This window comes from Myripristis murdjan, chromosome 22 (genome assembly GCF_902150065.1).
Source record: "Myripristis murdjan chromosome 22, fMyrMur1.1, whole genome shotgun sequence".
NCBI classification, from domain to species: domain Eukaryota; kingdom Metazoa; phylum Chordata; class Actinopteri; order Holocentriformes; family Holocentridae; genus Myripristis; species Myripristis murdjan.
In genome coordinates, this window is record NC_044001.1 from 26,460,451 (window position 1) to 26,481,515 (window position 21,065).

At 40.1% G+C, this 21,065-nt stretch overlaps 1 protein-coding gene across 1 annotated transcript in view; it reads right to left on the reverse strand.

Moving 5' to 3' along the window:
- Nucleotides 1-21,065, reverse strand: part of metap1 (methionyl aminopeptidase 1) — a 22,434-nt gene continuing 1,369 nt past the window's right edge. The window contains exons 3-12 of the mRNA XM_030081736.1: nt 15,815-15,866; nt 15,467-15,576; nt 13,668-13,728; nt 5,736-5,827; nt 5,502-5,585; nt 4,267-4,405; nt 3,303-3,434; nt 2,134-2,277; nt 1,948-2,013; nt 1-1,564 (exon numbers count right to left, since the gene is read on the reverse strand). Of these exons, the coding sequence (XP_029937596.1) occupies nt 1,398-1,564; nt 1,948-2,013; nt 2,134-2,277; nt 3,303-3,434; nt 4,267-4,405; nt 5,502-5,585; nt 5,736-5,827; nt 13,668-13,728; nt 15,467-15,576; nt 15,815-15,866 (1,047 nt within the window). The 3' untranslated portion in view covers nt 1-1,397. The remainder of the gene's footprint in view (nt 1,565-1,947; nt 2,014-2,133; nt 2,278-3,302; nt 3,435-4,266; nt 4,406-5,501; nt 5,586-5,735; nt 5,828-13,667; nt 13,729-15,466; nt 15,577-15,814; nt 15,867-21,065) is intronic.

Consider the following 21,065-nt stretch of genomic DNA (forward strand, 5'->3'; position numbering starts at 1 on the left):
TACAGAATAGCCATTTATTACTCCATAAGAAGAAATAAAAAGATGGCAGAGAAACCGATCACATTAGTCCTCTGAAAATGTAGAAATATTGAATGTTCACACCAGAAAATTCCCATATCAGAGTAAATAGTGACTGACTGGACTGAGAAAACATCAGTTACATGCCTTGAGATATCTGGCAAAGCTTAAATCCTAAGTTCACACATTAAGGCTCAATACGCTACACCAGGGCTATTTGAAATATGAGACACCAAAAAGGATTCCCTCAAAGCAGGATTAACAAGTTCAGCATTTCAATGACTGTGGGCTTAATGTCAGTACTTCTATTCTGGATATCTACAGAGGCTTTGCAAATCTCCTAGCAACAATGGCTGATGCCATCTTGGAGAACTGGTTCTGTGCCAAATAAATGTCCAGGTAAGAATACAGACAAGTGGAAAACCATTTAAGTTGTGTGGGTGTAGATCCATGAAGTAGATTTGCTCCCACATGTAGGCTACTGTGACAGAGTACACTGTGTGGTCTTTAAACCCTGGTCTCTACGCCAAAACAGAGTTGTAGCTGGAGAAGTGTTAACCTCAACAAACTTGTCTTTTCGCTTTATCAGCTAGCCACAAGGCTAATTTAGCAAGCCAGCTGATGCTTATGTTATTGCATCATGCAATTACTGGCCACTACTGCTGCTTTTTCTGCTGCCAAATGACTCAAGATGACTGGGAGTGCAGTTCTTGTGTACTTGTAGTTTTTTTTTTTTTTTTTTATTATTATTATTATTTTATTTTAAGAAAATGAATGTCAGCTGTTGTGGTTGCGCAACTTGTTGACCCCGTTTCCTGGAACCTCCCCATCCCCCACCGCCCATGTTCTGTAGTACAGCTGGTTCTCTTCAATTCATCTCTGGTCAACTCATATGAGTCTGATTAAACTAGCACACAAGATGTGCTAGTCGAATTAGCCCTGAGCTCCACTCTCCACAAGCAGTCAGCCATTAAGCGATCTGGCTGACACAGCCCCAGGAGTCAGAGGTCAAAGCAGGTCTGATGTCCAGTCCAACATTTCAACAGTCAAACCGGATCAGGCCTTAGGTCAAACCTCTGGGACTGAGTCAAACCCAGTTTCATAAATACTTTCGCTTTCCTTCAGAAAATAGTTTTCACTGATTAAACAATCTACAGTTGATATAAGACACATTCAAGTACTTCCATTACATTTGAGGAACCAATATTTAATTCAAAGAACAATGAGAGCCACAGGTGCCTCTTGTTTGAGGTGTGTGTGTGTATGTGTATGTGTATGTGTGTGTGCGTGCGTGTGCGTGTGTGTGCTGTGTAAGAGATCCAAAGGTTGGCGGGTATCAGTGTGAGATGAGTCCAGTCCTTGGAGTGTCCCGGCCCTGCCTACATTTGGCTGATGAAATGGGCGCGTCCGTTGTCCTCCAGGCGGCGGGTGAGGATCTCACAGCCCGTCTCCGTCACCAGCAGAGTGTGTTCGAACTGAGCCGAGCGCTTTCCATCCCGGGTCACCGCCGTCCAGCCGTCGGGCCACGTCTCATCCTGCCAGCCACCTGAGACGGAATAGAGTGGCTCTGGCTTACACACCATCAATTAAACAGAGCAGTGTAAAAACACACTCCTGAGAGTGCCGCCTCTTCACCGGCTGCTTAACAGATTTGAAACCAGTTTTAAGGTGGAAATCATAATTTACAAACATTTTAATCCCGAGTGTGGCCTCAGATCCTTGCTCTAGTGTGGGCTCACGAGTAAAGTTTTTGAATCTGATCGACCCTCCTAAGGCAGCTCTACCACCAATTAAATAACCAGCAATTTTTTTTTAAAAAAAAAAGAAGACATTCTCCTGAGTACTGTTTTCTACTTGATAAAGTCTGCAAACTATTTTAAAAAAGGCTAAATAAAGCAAGATGTTGAAAGATGTTGCAGCTACGCTTACCTTCACATATCATGGGCTCAATGGTGAACACATGGCCAGGTTTCATAACTCCAACTGCTTTGTTTTCTGGTAAAGTCAAATGAAATGAAATCAAATATAGCTCTAGTACAATCAAGAAACACAAAGAGATCAACAGCAGCTCTCAGAGATTTGATGCACTGGCCATGGAGGCATGTGGCTACTCACTGGCATAGTGTGGCACGTTTGGAGCAGTGTGGAAAAGTCTGTGGATGCCGTGGCCACAGTAGCTCCGCACTACAGAGAAGCCATTGGCCTGGGCGTGCTTCTGGATGATGTTGCCCAGTTCTCTGTAGCGTATGCCAGGCTTCACTGAAGAAAGAGCAAAGGAAGCATGAAGGCAACTAGCCAGGGGAAGATTCAGCTGAAGCTGTTAAGGTATTTTATCCATCTTGGGCCAATATCAGTTTGACAAGATGTTGTCCCAATATTGGTAACGTTGAGTCAATGTTGTCCACATTCAATATGAATCGGAAATATTTGATTACATGTGTAGTACATTAAATGTATAGTAGAGCTGACAGATTCCACACATGTAAAAATATTTTGTTGTATGACAAACCATTCATGTCGTAACTCATAAAAATGTAAGATGTCAGAATAAATATATGATATATCTCACTTAGTTGACTGGTAATAATTGTGTTTTTACAAGTCAAAATTGAGTTACATTAACTAATATTTTCATACTAACAATAGCAGATCTGTTATCTAGTAGACCTTCTTCACAGCAGCTATTTTGACATGAAACAGCAGGTAACCACAGGTGTTACTAATGATGTTAATTAAGGTTCCTTTCCATTTAAGTGTATCAGAGCCAGAGTCCTGCTGGTGTTCATGCTGGCTCAGTGGAAACGATCTGCTGCACCTGAGTTATGACCTGGGAAACTGGCAGCATTTTAGGCTAAAATGGCTTGTATATTGTTTATTATCGTCTTTTGTCTCTGTAGACTTTTTGGAGGACAGGATATTGTGATTTTTTAGGAATGGAAATCACCCATCAGCATCTCCAATACAATACAATACAATAAATAAATAAATAAATAAATAAATAAAAAAAACACTGGTATCTGACTTCAAAAGCCCATATCCCTCAAATCCTACTGTAAGGTCTAATTAGTCTAAACATTACTGAGGAAGTTTGAGTTGTAATGATTCAAGACAGGAGACCTCAGTAGCCTGGCTGCCAAACACTGTAACTGAACTCTGACTGGAAAGTCTGAGGTCTGCTGCTGCAGTGACAGTGCAGCAGGAAAGAAGCAGGCAACCAGAACGTCAACAGTGTCGCAGCGCTGGTTTGACAGTCATGCGGGACAAGAGGAAGCCTGTGCTCCTACCAGAGTCGATGGCTTGCATAAGGCATTCATATGTGGTCTGGACCAGCTTCTTGCCTCCTTCGTCCACGTCTCCCACAAAGAAGGTTTCGTTGAGGTCGCCATGGAAACCGTTGTGATAGACGGTGATGTCCACTGCATTAGGAAATGAAAAGGTGTATATTTACGACTAAATATGTTGTAGGACTAAAGCACCTTATATGGTTAGAGCACAACATAAATATTGGTATAATTAATCTACCTAAAAAACATTAATTCACAAGCCATTACACCATAAATAAAGCCTGAACTCTATTTGTAATCAAATATGAACTTCGGATTGTTTGCAGGTCCTCGTTGCATCCAGCAGACTGAAGCAGGAATACAGACAGAAGACCTGACGAGCGAAGCCCCGTTGGTAAAGGCTAATGAAACAATCTGTCTTGTCGGACCTCGCTGCGACAGAAGAGTTGTTGGCAAAAACTCCATCAGACACTCTGAGGGGAGCGGCTGTTAGACGGCTTCATCTTAGCAGAAATATTCATGAAGGGGCTAAAATTGGCCAAACTCCTGCCAACTCCATTTCTGGATGATAATACAATCATTTGTCATGTAGGGCCAGTCTCCTCCACTCTCTTTAATAAAACATTTCTCTACATCCAAACATAGCATGGCAGCTCTCAGGATTTGGTTTGACACTTAGTATGACTATACTGAAGAAACTTTGGTGTTTACATAAAATGTCAGAAAAGGCACATTTTGGAGGTTTGCAAAAGTAAATTCTTTTAATTAAGTAATTACTAACCAAATGAGCTGAAAAAGAAAAAGTCAATCATGATGAAAAAAAATCCCCTGCCTCCAAAACAATGTCACATCAGATACTTGTCTAGTAAGAAACAACCAATATGGTGGAAAAATACCTTCTGGCATGACACGAGTACATAAGTAACTGCTAATAGTTGTAAATTACATGGTGCAGTGGGCATACCGTTGAGGATATCTCCTTCCTGCAGCGGTCTTCTGTCTGGAATGCCATGGCAGATGACTTCGTTGACAGACGTGCAGCAGGATTTGGGGAAATTGTAGTAGTTGAGAGGGGAAGGGTAGCAGTTCCTTGCTGTGCAAGCCTGGACAGAGAGAGCAGGATGGGCATGAAGAGAAAAGAAAAATGAAAAAAAAAGGGTGAAAAAAAGTCTACAGAGACAAAAGACAAAGGGGAAGAAAATATTCTACATATATATTGTACACTCACACAAACTTGGAAATTATGCATTGATAACCCATTTTGTGAATTTGTGAACTTTTGGGTGCGCTTGTTGTCAACTCACAAGTGTCCCAGTGCAATGTGGGGCCACTGAGTTCTTTAGTTTACTCAGAGAAAAAGTAAATGAGAGAAAGAGAAAATGCAGTAGACATTCTTACACTGAGATGAAATTAAACAAGTGCACATAAATTAGTTTAATAACATAAAATACTTTGTTTCTCTCAGGAGGGGTGGGAGGTTATGTTGGGGGCTGGGCTGCCACTCCAAGGCAATGGTAGGGGAAACACTATTACTAAGTTATTCCTCTTGTTGTTTTACATGAACATTACAAAGATGATATGAGCCTAATTTCCAGAGTTCAAAAAGTCTTAAGTAATAATTACTAATTCCTAGGTCTAATGATTAGTAAGTCTAATTTGGAAAGGCTAACAGTTCTTTCATTAGATTAAAAAAAAAAATCTTAAATAGTACTTTTTTTTCTTACTACTATATCTTAACATTTAATTCTAGGTCCTATGGCTACAGTAGTTAGTCAATAATCAGCATTCTTCCCCTCTGAGAAGTCTTGATCTGCTTTCAAAACACAACAATAATATTTTGACCTCTATAAAGAATACCTTACATATAGTTTAAAGCAACATGGAAGGTTAATAAAACATGTGCCTTTATATGTTCTTGAGCTCAATAGAGGTGTACAAGCTGCCACTGCCACTCAAGTTCACCAGTAGCTCTGCTGATTCCTACCTGTAGAACACAGAAGTGATTCACTGGATCAACAAAGAGGTGAAAAAACAGATCTACTACTGGTGAACCTGAGTGGCAGTGTATATATACACTTATACTGAGTTCAACAAAGTAGTTCATGCAAAAGCTTACATACTGCTTTAACACCAATTTAGTTGTGCAAGAACTTGGCAGGGCCAAAGTAACAAGGTTGTTTTGTGTGAGTGTGTGCGTACCAGATGCACAGTATGGTCGATTTCTTCGGTGGTAACACCAGGTTTCACCATCATAGCTGCAATGTCCAGGACTTCTCGAGCCAGCTGCAGACAACACTCTTGTCAAAAACTTGAAGCGCCTCGGATAATGTTGTGACTTTCAAACAGCAAACCATCTATTCATGATGAAAAGACAGCGCTGGCACAGAGCAGTCGATAAATCCAATACAATAGATCAAAGGATATTTTTTTTACCTTGCACACCACTCTCATGCCCTCAATGTCCTCAGGAGAGAGGATCTTGATCTGTGACGTCCCCTTCAGTGACTGCTCTGACTCAGACATCCCTATGGAAGGAAACAAGGACAGACAACATCCAGTGGGATCTCTCAAAATGCCAATACTCAATGAAGCTGCTAAACTGACTCACACTGGGCCTTGCAGAACAGCTGTAGTCATCTATCAGTCTTCAGACATGGCCTCATGACTGTCACAGCTGAATTAATGCTCTCCCGAGGAAGTGTTGTGTCACAAGCTACAGCTCAATTAATCATCGTCCAGCTGTGAGATGGCAAAAGGCATTGACAGCCCTGCAACATGAGTCAGTCCAAAAGGAATTCACAGTATCCAGCTGCATTTATCAATGCAAATCCACCAAATTCCTGTTGTAAGTGCAAGAACTTCTGTTTAATTACAATTTTTACAAATGAAATCACACGATCAACAGAGCATTGTTATTTTAGCCCATTGTCATTGTTTTAAACATGAAAATGCTACAAGCATCACCAAATGATGTCTACCGTAGTCCTGCTGGTGTAGTCAATGACAGTGCAGATCAGCTTTTCAGAGAGGACTGAGAAAACAGTAAGCTGGAGTTTCATGTGACTGTCATCCAGTGGGTTGAGTGGACACTGTTACTCATTAAATTTGCACTATTAGTGTTTGGTTTTATCCCGTGCCTTTGTTTTGCACCTTGGTATTTAGAAAAGTAAAACACTGAACAGAGAAACTGTTAATGAAATTACATGGTGTAATATTCATGAAAAAGTTTTTTGCAGTTTACTGTGGTGGTGTTCACTTATGTAGACTGGAAACAAACTATGTTGTGGTTTTTCGGTTCCACATGTGTACTGTGCCGCCTCCCTGACTTGCAATTGTTACAATTCCTGCATTTTTACATGGTACAAGAGGTGGATTCACACTGCAAGAAGCCCAAGGCCAATTAAGTGACATGGTTATACGAGTGTGTACCCACACTTAAAATGAACCTTTACCTGCTGTGGTGTCTGCGCTCTGGCAGCTTCATCACATCACACTGCCCCCAAACAGATGTTTAAAGGAACCAGAGTGCACAGATAGAGGGGATGAGCGAAGAGAGACTCTTGAATGAATTCAGACAGACAGACACATTTCACACAGCAAACAGCCATCAAACTAGAGAACTAGGGAAGGTCTGTTTCTTCAGCAGAAGCCATGACTACAGTCTGAGACAGAGGTTAAGATGTCTAAACAAGAGCACATATTTATTCTTATTTGCCCTCGGTCAACTGGCACTTTAGTTACCTCACAAAAGCTTTTAGAAGACATTCCAGTAATGTAGCTTTAGTGTCCTTGCAGAAAACATCACACAGTTTAAAAAAGGACCATACAAGTGTTTTTTCCTGGCATTGTGAGATAATTGGCATCAGCCGATAAACAACAACAAAAAAAAGTCTGCAGACACATCTGCAGGCAGCCTTGTCAGTGTGGCTGCTATGGAGCAATGTTAGCACGTCCCCTTATCTGCTGATAAATGCTGTTGTTAAGTACTGCTCTCTAAATATGAGTAACGGCCATTGGGAAACCCATATCAGTCAAGACCTAGTGATTTTGCAAGTTTATCCTCATATCTACAAAATGTGTGTACTTCACGTTTCTGCTATTTTTTCAGTCATATTTTGCAACTCCGATTTACAACTCCCATTTTTCCAATCTTTTATCTAGCCATTGGGGTCCATTCCATTATGATATGAAAAGAGACTTCAAACTTTCTTCACACCAGTATTCCACCACCATAATAAAGTCGTCCACATTAGTTTTCCTAAAAGCAGCAGCACTGTTGTGTTTTGGTGATTTAAAATAGGGTAGAATGAAACCCCCCCCCCCCAAAAAAAAATCAAAATTTTAAAAGCTGATTGTATGCTGTGAAATCTTTAGTTCCACTGTATGTTTGGCCAATGACTTGTTAATATGTAAAGTAAGGGTAAGCTGTAGAAAATCACATTCAAAATCACTGGTATTATGCTTTAAAATAGACAGCCAAGACTCAGTGTTTGACAATCGAGATAGAAAATCTCAAATGGCTACACTGATAATAAATGGCAGATACTGATAAAAGCTATAATACACACTTTTTTAAAGATTTTAAGTTTCAGGAGCTGAAATTGAATGCTCTGCAAGTGAGCACATACTCAGCCCTGTGCTTGAATACCGAATGCAATCAAAATCCCACTGAGCTATACAGAGGAGACTGAATCAAGGCCCTAATTACGCCCTAAAAATAAAAAAATGAAGTCTGAATAACATGGAATGTTGATTTCATGACAGTTACAAAACTGAGAGGTCTTAAATACCTGTGCAAACTGGACCTTTCTGTTTTATTGATCTTTCACATTCAAATGTGCAGAATTTCTTAACCATATTGGTAACATGAAAGCAGAGAGCATTTTGTACAGATCTCTAAATACCAAGAAAAGCTTAAGGATTGACTTTTTGAATGCTTTTTCTGATCCTTCAAAAAGATTCAATAACATTTGGTTTACCATCCTGAGCCAGAGTGATAATGATGGCATAAATACAAAATGTAAACATAAGGTTCCTTTCTGAAGCAACTCCACAAGGCATTTACCTGATTTCTCAAGTGTTGTGTAAACAAGAACACTGGTCTCCATAATTGGGATGTGGTCTGAAGATAATTCAGGTCAAGACACCTGGCTTCATCCTGGAAAAGCTAGATTATTGGGCCAGGTAAACCATACCCAGGTTTCTGAACAACTTTTTAATGTCTGAGCAGTGTTCATTTCGTTCGCAAAGACAATGCCGAAAAATGTTCATCCAAGACCTTTTTTTCCATGACGAAGAAAAGACAAGATAAGCTAAAAATAGATCATAGATAATAACAATTGTATATGTTTGGTTTTCACTGATGTGGTGAGACCAAAATGCTATTAGTAAACTATCTGGCATTCAAAAATCCTTCTCCTTTGCGTCTCTCAAAATATAACCTTGCAGCAAGCCGCTCTGGCCGTTGGCTGAACTGGCTGAATGAGGGCTGATTCAAACATCAGTCCAATCAAGCTCACTGGCTTGGTCAGAGAAAAGAAGAGATTTATGGACACACTTTTCTCATAGTGCTGCAGAAAATAAAACACAATCCACAACAGAAACAGAAAAGACGCCCTGTGCTTGTTTGATGGCTGTGTTGTTGTGAAGTGCATCTAAAATCACCTCTGTGTGCTTGATGAAAAGTTACTGTGTTGATTTCATTTTAAAAATTACAAAAATGCATTTGAATAAAACAAGACTAAAACTTGTATAGAATTCGAAAACTAAACGAAAACTAACAATTCAGATGACTAAAATGGGACTAAACTAATATGCTTATTAGTCATAAGACTAAATCAACATCTGCTGCCAAAATGAACACTGTGTCTCAGCATGTGCAGAAAAAGACAGCAGATAAGGAAACTGGCATAATAAACACAATAAAAACACTGTACAACGCTCTGGAGAGTAAAAACTCTACATGTTCTGCATGGTCACACAAAAGACATCTACTAACTCCTACTTCCACCCTCCAAAGCGGAGAGACAAAGCTCGGGGAATTCCCCACAAGACACTAGCCGACAGGTCCTTTCCGCTAGCTGTAAGTAGAGTGCAGCACCGCCATAAATTCCTACCCATGTCAATAACATGGCATCCATGGTGTAACCTCGGTAGAACTTGACACTTTCAAGAGGAAGAACTTCCATTTCCTGCTCGTTAAATTCCAGGGAAGAAATCATCTATTTTGCTGAGCTGACATGGTAAACACTGTGTTGGTGAAATTTTATAGTTGATACTCTGACGACCTGTTCCTGTGAAGACAGCAGGGAGCTCCACATTACAGAAAGCTGACAGAAACAAAAAAGTCTTTGCTATGGAAACAATATGCCATCTCGTCTCATGTGTGTAAACTGACAGGTCTTGTAAGCTTGCTGATCAGACATATTGACTTTCTTTTGCAAGTAGCTGCAAGTTCCAACTCGTCTTGTCGTGAATCTTTGCTGTAAACTTGCCTGTGATGTATTGAAGCTCTAACGATCACATTAGTTAAGAAGAGCATATTATACTATTTATTTATGAGCTTTAATGCTGACATACTTGTAAAGTTTAAAAAAGTGTGAAGTTAATAGTGTTACATTATTCTGCTCACTTATTATGAAATATTAGTATAGATCAAACACTAATGCAAGCAAAGGGGACCGGCCAGAACAACAAGCCAGGGAAGCTCAGGAAATGCAACAGTATTTTTAGCATACTGTCCTCTTCCATTAGGGATGCAGCGATTGGTATCGGGTCTGATTGAAACATAATTCACAGATCGGATATCAGACTGACGTTAGCAATCCATGTACTGATAAGCAACACACACACACACACACACACACACAGTATTTTTATGATATTTCTGTAGTTAATCGACTGCTACTACCTCCACAGCAGTCTGTTAGCTATGTAGCTGGTAAACACAGAGGTTTTTCTCTTCAGCAGTGCCTTCCTGGATGCATTGTGCTGATTATGGTATAGCACCACAGTGGAGTGTGCAGGTATTGCAGTCAAATTAGAAAATTCTGTTGTAGTGGTCAGTCCTATGAGTGAAATCTACTTAATAGTGGTTGATAATGCATTGATGTAGGCGTGCTGTTTTTAAAAATTTCAAAACATTAAAGCAGTCACCATAGAAATTTGCACTCCTACATTTATTTGTAGGTGAAGCCTAGTTCACCTTCAGTTCTAATAATAGCTTTGGAACACATTTAAATTTAATGCATTTTTGTATATTTTTTCTCCTTTAAGAAGATGTTTTCTGTGGTTTACTACTGTCTCATGTAACCTTACACATAATACCAAAAACAACAACAACAATAACAATTAGGATCAAGAAAAAAGACCTCTGGTATTAGATCAGCGCTCGGTATCAGCCAGTACCAAAAGCCCATGTATTGGAAACAGATCAGAACTGAGAAAAGTGGCTCAGTACCTACCTGTCATTGGAAGAAACCAACTAAAATAACTGTGACAAAAATATTTGAAGAGTTTTTGGCTAAAATTTGGCAAAGACTAATATAAAATCAATGACTAAAATGAAAAACTATTTCAGACTATAACTAAAATTCCTATAAAAATTAACACACTGGTAAGTTTGTTACCCAATTTCCTGGGCTAACTCAGTTAGTGACATTAATTGGATTTCTTGTGTGCATGTAAACGCAGTAATTGTTTACCGTATCTAGTGCCAACTAACATAATGTCTGTTGTCTTTTGGCTTACACCAAACTGCTTAGTCTAAAACAGTCTTGCAGTGCTACAGACAACCAGCTACTAAAGCAGATAAACGACAGACTCAGCTCTAACTACAGACAGACTAACTAGAGCCACAATGTCGACTCAGGAGGAGGGCAGGAGGGCAGGTCTGTTCACTGGTGTCTCGACCACAACCGAACCAGTGCAGTTGAAGAGTGCTTAACACTGACTCACTCAACGTAAATATCAATTATATATTAACCAGGACAATAACATGTACTTACATTGTTATTACATTAAAAGGCACAACTACAGCAACACAATTTTTGAAATTTCTGTTGGTCAAAGCTTTGGAGCCATCAACATTTCACTCATCTATAATTTATTAACTCAACAAGATGATTGCCAGATGAACATGAACTGTTGCCTAGCAACATGGACTTTAGACAGGTTTGTGTGGCCATCGTCAAAAATAGCCCTGCTGTACTACCAGTGAGTCTACAGTGTGAGTGCACCAATCGATTTGGCTTACTTACGCTTTGATTCTGCTGCTCAGAAAAGAAGGTATGAGAAAATCAAAGGGTGTACACAACCTGACATCTTTGTAGCAAGGAAAACAACAACAACAACAACAACATGATTTGACCTAACCTTGGCAGGAACAATTATCCTGTGGTGACATGATCTTGCTTTAGTCCCTGCATGTGCATCACCGGACAATGAAAGGAGACTGCGTAACCATGGCTACCTAGATATGGTCATACGCAGCCAGATGACACAGACGTGGGGGTTGCCATGGTTGCACAATGAATGACTTGCCCAGAGCAATCAATGTTAGTAAGCCATGCACCTGAAAATTAACATAAAGGTAGCAAAAGGACGGGAAAAAACACAACATGGCAGTGCTGGTTTTAACACCTCACAACAGATCTGAACCAGGTTTTAGTGAAATGTCACTGAGCTACAAGGATGCCCAACATTTAATGACTCCCACAGGATTGCTGTTCCTCAAATATCATCAAGTTACACCGGCTACTTTTCTGGATTAGAGAGCATTTACAGTCTTTGGCCTCTCCTACGACTTGATTTATTCTGTGAAAACCTATGTACCTAACAAATGGTCCATCATGAGACTAGGTAAAAGGTCAAAGTGTGTAACTACACCCTCATGGACAAATTCAGGAAGTCATTCATTATACCTTAAATTTGAAGTTTGAGAGAGAAATGTCGGTTTGTTGTGAAAGTGCTTCTCTTTTCATCTGTAGCTGAGATATACTCAGTATTTTTGATATAGCTCCCATGGGTCTGACTGAGCTACTGTATTTGCAATGTTTCTATGTGTTACTAGATGTTCCTTAAATTAGTTGCTTAAGCCTGTGATAACTGTTCCAAAGCTTTCTAGCATGATTTTTGCCCATGGTTAAGAAGATGAACTCCATCCCCTTAAAAGGCCAATGAATATTGAGAGGTGTGGATCTTTCAGGGTAATGGGTGTGGGACAGATTCACAAAAATGTTTTGAAAATGTTAATTTGGAAAATGTTGAATAACGTATGAAGGGAATGTGTCAGCCAAGCAACATCTTTACTTTAACATGAATAAAAATCTGCTTCCTCCTTCACTGCCTTCTACAATGCACCAACAGTGTCACTCTCTATTATTACACGCCTATCCTTCTGATCTTTACCTTTTGCCTCTGATACAACTGCCTCTCTCCGGTGATAGCTGATAGAAAATGCCTGCTTTGACATTACTGACTTGTGTTCGGCAAGAGTGCAACATGCTTCGACTTATCAGCCTACAGGGAGCAGTGCTGCATCAATTTATGTGATTTAGTGATAATTTACAACCATGTCTGGGTGTCAACAGAGCTACAAAATAACACACTGGTTGTCAGTACTCCAGTGCTAAAATCTGTAATGACTGGCAACAGCAGACGTGCATTATGTTTTGTTAAAAAAAAACCTGGAAATAAGGTCGGTGACAAACATTGTATGATGGCGTTATGATTATGATTATGATGTTTTGATCATTATGCTACCCACAATCTCTATACTATGGCCTTAATTGGATAGTGAACAATCTGACAGTGAACAATAATTACTAAGGTATACTGTGTAACTGAATGTCTGAAGTTCCTATGATGAGAGAAAACATAAAAAGCATGCTTCTGCAGAAAACTATTCTTCTAAAAAAGATGATATAAATTACAACTTAAGATTTTTAGAAGTACTGAGTGCCAGGAGATAGTGAACCTAGTTTATAAACACCTGTTACAATCATCATGTCTGGTTTGTACAGATATGTTTTGCTCTTTTAAACAGCAAACGATGAGTGGGCTGGGTACACATCTAAACATCAAAATTTTAAACAGATAATATGCGAAGCCTCACACAAATCATGCCAACCATGTGCCACTGACTGTAACTGGCCCACAGTTGAGCACCTGTTACCGATGATCCTGGACAGTGCTTACACAGCTAGCTGATCTTGCGAGATCACTCGTTTGCCTCGCGAAACCATCTGGCCATGCTCCAACCAAAGTGTCACTAAAAGCCACAAAATGGCTGGACCGCACTCAATCAACTGCTGAAGGGTAAACATGTTCAACTGAAAATGTATGTGTGTGTGGCAGAGTGGTTACCTCGGGGATGATCGGCGTAGTCAGGTCTTTGGATGTCACCAGGCACAGGCCTCATTGGCGTCTACACTCAGAGCCAAGAACAGAGAGATGTTACATGATTCACACACACACCAACTCATCAAAACACAACAGTGGAGGCAAGTTGGTGTTTTATAATAGGAATGGCAACTGACTCAGAATGATGGGCAATATGAAAATCAAGGGCAATCAATTTATCCAGCAGCTCTGTTTTATATATTGTTTTGGCAAATAGCACTTTTTGACAAAACAGCTTTACAACTGTCCAACATTATCACTGACATGGGGCCAAAGAGACAGCTCAACACAATCCACTACTGTGATCCGCTCCCACAAAGTAAAGGTAGATCAATAGTGCCTGCAGTATCATGACAAGTACCAGTCCATCCCCAAAGTACTTACTCAGATCAAATGAGTTTATCTCTGTAAATGACAGTGTATTTTAGTGTAATTTGTTTATTTTGTATCTGTAAGCACTGCACACGTTTGCACATGTTTTGATTTATTCCAGTGATATTGTTTTCCTTGTTGTTTTGGATGTATGTAAAGGACAGAAAAGATTTTATTTTGAAACTGAGCTTTTATTTTGTAACTTCCGATAGCGGAAGTAAACTATGTGCTCCTCGCCAATGCAGTCTGCCGGAGCTGTCGCACAAAAGGAAAACTTGCACAATGTCTTCACATAGGTTAAAAATGCAGCTGCAATTGTTAGAACTACACTGAAGAAGATGTCTACACAAGATAAGGATTTAGCACCTCAGTTGGAGAGTGAACAAGGTATGAATGTGTAGTTTTATTCTATGATTTATTATTTTTTCTTTGAAGCTATATTGATGGTATTGACGGCCCGCTAGCTTAATTACTATATAGCTTGATTCAACGGTTTGAGGCTATTTTATTTTATATTTTTGATTTTTGATTTTATTTTTGGCACTTTGATTCCTATATGTGTAATTTTGTTGTCATTTATGATTGTATGTGTGTATACTAATGCATAGGAAAATATTTAAGGGATTAAACCAAGCCGTTTTGGGTATGTTTGTTGTTTTCTCTGACAGAAATATCTTGCAAATGTATATTGAGTCAATGTTGGTTGTGTTTCACTCAGCTCTTACGGTGTGGAATGGATTTGAATAAATTCATGAAACATCATTCGAAGTGTCCGACCATCATCTTTCTGGGGATGCTACAATCTCAATATCAATACTGTTATTACATACATTTTGCACAATATAAAACAGTGGCAAAAACATCTAACATGAGAATGCTGAAACGCTGCTATTGGTGAAGTTTGAATCTTTTGCATAAATGCAACTCTAATGCAATGTAGGCCTGGACAATTCAGTTGAATCCATACTGTGTTAACTCTGATTCAGTGGAAAGCCATTTTTACTCAACTCTAATATGTTTCTAAGACTTAATGTTACCTTTATCATAAATCATAGTCGAGATGATGCAGTGTTGTAATTTCATGCAACTGCAAATCTTGGCAATAACATTTCTAGTTTTGTGCAATCTGTCTGTCTGCCTCTAAGTAATGTTTCAATTTGAGGTTGTAGTGCTAACAGTGTATTTAATCATAATAAAATCATTGTTCTGCTTTGTTACATTTGGGCTGCACTTTAGTTTTATATAATAGTAAGACTAATTTAAAGTGCTAATTTTAATCTGCATTTTCTCAAGCAGTGATGGTACTTTTTGTGCTGTGGTGAGGCACCACTACTAAATGCGAAGAGACACTGATATATGAAGTGATGTCACTTTAAAAACTGCTGGCTTACCAGCGGGTAGTGAGGGCGCAGTTTTCCTGTGTAGCGATAGCCCGGCCATGGATCTGTGTTGATGTCTTTTTCCACACAGTTCTTAGGTTCATTCTGGCTCCTGTCCTCCTCTGACAAAAATACAACACAAAATGGTTCAATTATTTGGCACCACTGTGTCAGTACACAGTCAAGGGCTAAAAATACTATCAACTTTCACCACTGGCTCAGTTCTTTGATCTGCCAATGCAAACTTTTGTCTTTATACATTGCTCACCACAATAACACGCAATTTATTCAGAGTGGCTGTGTCCATTGTATTACATCTAAAAAAGTCAACAGCAGATGACAGGGGTCAGTGATACATACTTGCTTTTTTGTGCAGCAACTTGTGAGACCCCCAGCTCCCTTTGAAACATTCCTGGAAATGAAGCACAAAGAGAAAGCCTCTAAATGGAGAGCGACAGTGACAGGAAGACAAAGAGTAGGAGAAGAATTTCTCATCTACTTTTTTCTTTTAAATTCACAACAAATCAAGACAACACAACTCCCCTCTCCAAATTGAGACTTTTATACAACACCTATGCTCTACATCAATTTGATGGAAGGGATAACACAGAGAAAACGTCAAGAACTCAGGAGGTCATCCCTAAAGTGACCCCTAAAGCGACCCAAGACATATCATTTAGAACTGACAAGTCATGACCCGGCGGTAGGAGCGTAACGCTTGACACGGTACAGTCTGACCTGACAGGGCTGCCATACCAAGCATAGAAGACACACATAGGTTACATCAAGACATAAGCTTGCTTGCGACATGTATGCAGCTCTCTTTTATATCACTAGTCTAGTTTTACACGACTATGCTGACCTTTTCTGCAAAAAAAGGAGTGATAGGTCCACTAATGGACCTATCACTCCATTGAAAACATTTCTTGAAATTCTGTTGTCAAAACAGTAACATTGTATAGCTGCTCTGGCTTCTATCAAAATTACCAAAATTTTTACAGTTTTTATAGCCACTGGACCCCCCACCCTCCCAAACATGAGAACAACTGCCTGTGAAACACTATATGGTAAAAATATTTTCATTTAACACATATGTAGCATGTTGTTGATTTTAACACACATAAACACCCATTGGGTCAATGTGGCAGGTAAAAAGCTGTGTGACCCTGTACAAAAAATACACATGCAATGCATATTTGCTGTAACACTTACCTGCTTTCAGAGTATTTAGCTGGGTCTGAAAACACTGCTGTTATGTGATAAGGTGAATACAACTTTTAATGACATTACTTCAGTGTTGGTGGAAGTGGTGGTGGAAGTTTAAATAGCTTTTTCATGTTCCTGATGTGGTGCACACTGCGCTCCACACTGGACTAAACCATCTCATCAGCAGTTCATGTGGCAGCAGTGCAATCAAAAGGCTGACTAAGTAAAGTTACTGCGGTTGCAGTGACCAGTCTGTATTCAGGGCTTCTCCACATTGATGTACTGGCAAGACAGGGTGCTTTAACAAAAGACTGCGATCATTGTTGCTTGGATTCTCAGTTTGTATTTGGTATCACGTGCAAATAAAGACAGCTCAAAATGAAATGGCAGCTATCTTTTCTATTGTCACTTTGGCAATTCTAATCATGCAGAGCAGTGGAAGAGCAATAACGTGCTTTCCATTCACGTGCACGGTCACTGACATCATGCTGGACTCACAAGATGAGTATAGGATATCAGCCTAGATAGGTCACAATATGCAAAACATTAAAAGCACATCTTCAGGGGTCTCATGTTGAGTTTTGGCTACTAAAAGATAAATTCAATTGGACATTATAGCCTAATGGTGGCGCTAGAGGAAAGGTCATGATGACAACAAAATTGATATGGCATGCTTTTGACAGTGTGATGCACTCATCAAATTTCATGGCCAACTGCCCAAACAAATTTCAAGATTTCTACTACAGCATTTTCGCTAAATGGTGGCGCTACATAGAAGGACACAGGGTCACCAAAATCAAGAGGAATCTTCCTTTAGGGATCAAGAATGCACTCTTAAATGTGCTCAGAAAGTTTCATGGAAATTTTCCCAGTACATTTTCGATTTTCCACCAATCTCCAGCATATCTCCACAGCTAAACCTCCCAGCGACACAGAGCCAACGTCCACCTGAGGGTTTTCAGGGACTCTGAACATGCTGGTCTTGGTACCATGTCTCTATCACCTTCTGCTCCAGAGACACAGAGGATCACACAGGATCTTTTGGATTCTACCCCTGTACTATCCCTTATGTCTAACGGACTGCCCCTCCCCTTCACTTGCAATGCTGAGGTGACAAGCAACTGCAAAGTTTGGTTTCTCTAGAAGCCCCTGAGGAAAGCATGAGAGACAGTCAATGATGATAACTAAACAATGATTCTTGTGAGTCTACTTCATATCACAAGCCATATGCACTCCTGAAAATGTTTACCAGCAAAAAAAAGAAAAAATCTAATTGCAATGATAACGGTAATGAGCCCAATCCTGTAGTAGGCATCATGTGACCATGGGATGGCAGTAATCTTCCCATGCCCTAGATTAGAGATGGGAATGTGTGCAAAAAATTCTAAATGTGTACACGTGTCATATAATTACGTGTACACGTAAAGTCCATCATCCTCAAAATCGTCACAGGCTGCATGTCAAGGGCGACCATTTCCGCAATTAAGTTGTTATTTGCTTCGCGGCTTGTCACATTTTCTGGATATGAAATCCTTCATGCCAGCTTGCTGTTGTCATCCTCCACTCACACCTGCACTAACGCCGGGCTCTGTCCCCAGGCTATTCAGGTGTTTCCACCACAGGTGGTTTACCATTTAGCCTGTGCTGCTACCCTTAAAGGCTGACTCGCGACACAGCGTACACTTGACAGTGTTTCCACTTATGTTTCTTTCAAACAAACAGTGCTTTATTTTTGGTAGATGCCATCGCGCTCGTGAGTGAACTTAATGTCACATGATGAAAAAACAACGTGTATGCGGTTAGTGTTTTCTCTAAACATTTATGATTGGCTAACCGTGTACACGTGTGCACGTGTACAAGTCCCACCTCTATCCTAGATCATGACAGCCCTGTAAATTATCAAACTTCAACAAACAATAAGGTAACTGCGCCGCGGCAACTGGAATATTCCGTTTACATGTTACTTGGCATGCCACTGTGTTTCGGCGTATTCCACTCTCTTATGTAATGCGACACTCAGCCGCGGGAGGCAGCAGCACGCGTATACGCGTCTGGTCTGCCAAAAAACAGACGAAGAAGTCTTCTTCTTTTTCTTCTGTCGCTAGTTCTATGTTTTCTCCCATCGATATCCTCCATGATATTTAAGTCTTTCATCAGCTGAAGGCAGACTGCAGTCTCCGGGCTCTTGCTGCTGTTCGCCATGCCGTTTTCCCCACTTGCAGGTAACCATAGCAACAAAGACGCCACAGAATTCCTTGTAGGTCGAGCATGCGCAGTCGTGACTGAATATTCCGGTTCGGGGCATTTTCCGACTAAGGTGTTTACATGCCCCAATATTCCGGTTGGAACAGGCACATGCCAGGGGTCTTATTCAGAATTCTCTCCAACCGGAATATTACCTTAATCGGGTTCGGTGTGTGTTTACATGACACGTGCGCAACCGGAATATTGCGAATATTCCGGTTAATACAGGAATAAGGTGTGCATGTAAACGTGCTCACTGTGTCTCGTGTGTTATCCTCTTTGCGAGAATGACACAGTGCCCCTAGAGAGTACCCTGAAAGTGCACACCCTTCTAATTTAGTGTGACCCAAGTAGGCTATGTGTCTCCCAAGTGTCCCCAACACTATCAAAGTGGATTTTAGCTGAATCATTCAATGTAGGGCTGACACTAACGAATTTGGGTTAAGGCATCCTGTCAATTGCTCTGATACTTAATCTGAATCTTTAAAAAATAAGGATAACAATTTCCACTTGCAAAACTTGTATCAACTTATACCTACTAACACTGCATATGCACAGTACTGCATGTTGCAATTTTTCACTGTTTTTTCACTGCGAAAATAAACTAAAACTGGCAAGAAATAAGAGGCAAAGAGGTAAACTAGATCCACTTATCACCACTTAGGCCCCGATTTACTAAAGCCTTTAATGTGAGCAAATACTTTTAGCGCATGCAAAGGCAATGACATAACCCTTGATTGGTTAAGTAGATTACCTTGCACCAGTGACAAGTCATCATGGTGACTCTGAACACAGAGCATTATAGTACCCACTAAGAGTGTTAGTTAATCTGTAATATCTTCACTAAGCACGCGTGGGCACTCTTGTGTGTGAGAGTGTGCCTTAGCAATTTGCAATCTAGGTTCCAATTGGATTTTTGTTGAATGATTGGCTGTTTTTATTGCAAGATTCTGTATAGATTCAGAGAATCTGACACCAAAATTACTGAATTTAATCAAAATACATTGTAAGTCTCTCACTGATATTTCTACGCTGCTATTTCACATTCTTGGTGTATGTATTCATGTGCACCTGCACTAAATTCCACCAGATCCAGCATGGGGCAGAGGCCACACTGCCAACTATCTGATCGCTTTAACCCATTAAACAGTCTTTCTGCAGTTCAGTCACCTCTCTGCGGGATAGTGGACCCCATCAGCAGTTGTTGTGTGTGTGGTCCAGGCCCGGCAATAAGGGCAAGACATTCCTGGAAAGCTGGCTTAACATCTGATGCAGCCTTGTGTTTTCTCCTGGATCCTGGACCTCAACTTTTATGGGAGCTTTTCAATTTGAATTGTAGTAATTCTCCTTTGAACGGGTATTTGGCTTGCGTCTGCCCTCAATGCACCACAATTAGTGAACTAGCTAGACTGCTACCAAATAAACAAGAACAGGTTAAGATGGTAAACCATAATACACTAACAGTAAAATAAACAAAAAACAGATAAGTAACATGAAACCAGGCAAACGCTTCTCTATCTGCTTTAACCATTACAAAGCCCAACACAGATTAATGGATGGAAACACTGAAGCATCTCATAACACTGGAGCAGTGTCTTGGTTGTCTGGTTTCTGGCTACATTTGGGACAACTGCATGTGTAGTTTTATGTTTTCAAACCATAATCTTCAGAGAAAATTCGTGGAGTAGAAATACGCTCAACAGCTGTACAGACTCCATGGTCTCTGGGGTCAAACATCATGACACCAGAAGGGCTCTTGAGATGTCACTCAAGCTAACTCTATTTATAAAACTTTTGACTGAAGTAGCATTAGGCCTATTGCATTACCACAAAGTTATTCATAAATGACCTGAAGACTTCTCTGGATGTAGATCTCCATTTAAAAATACGGAAGTATTGCAATGTTGGGTTTAAGCAAAGGTGCACACCTGATTAAAAATGACTTAAAACTTTTTTCCCCGAATCACTAGTGTCTTCTAGTACATGCAGGATATAGATGATCCGCTAGATGTTATGTCACTGCAATAAAATCTCTCTAATTTGAACAAAGTATCTTTAAAAGCTGCTTCGCACTGCCCCTTACTGTCCGACACAGTTATCATTTTTGCCGAAGTGGACAGTGGCGTCTGATCATCAGTGGTAGTTACCAAGGTGTGTTTGA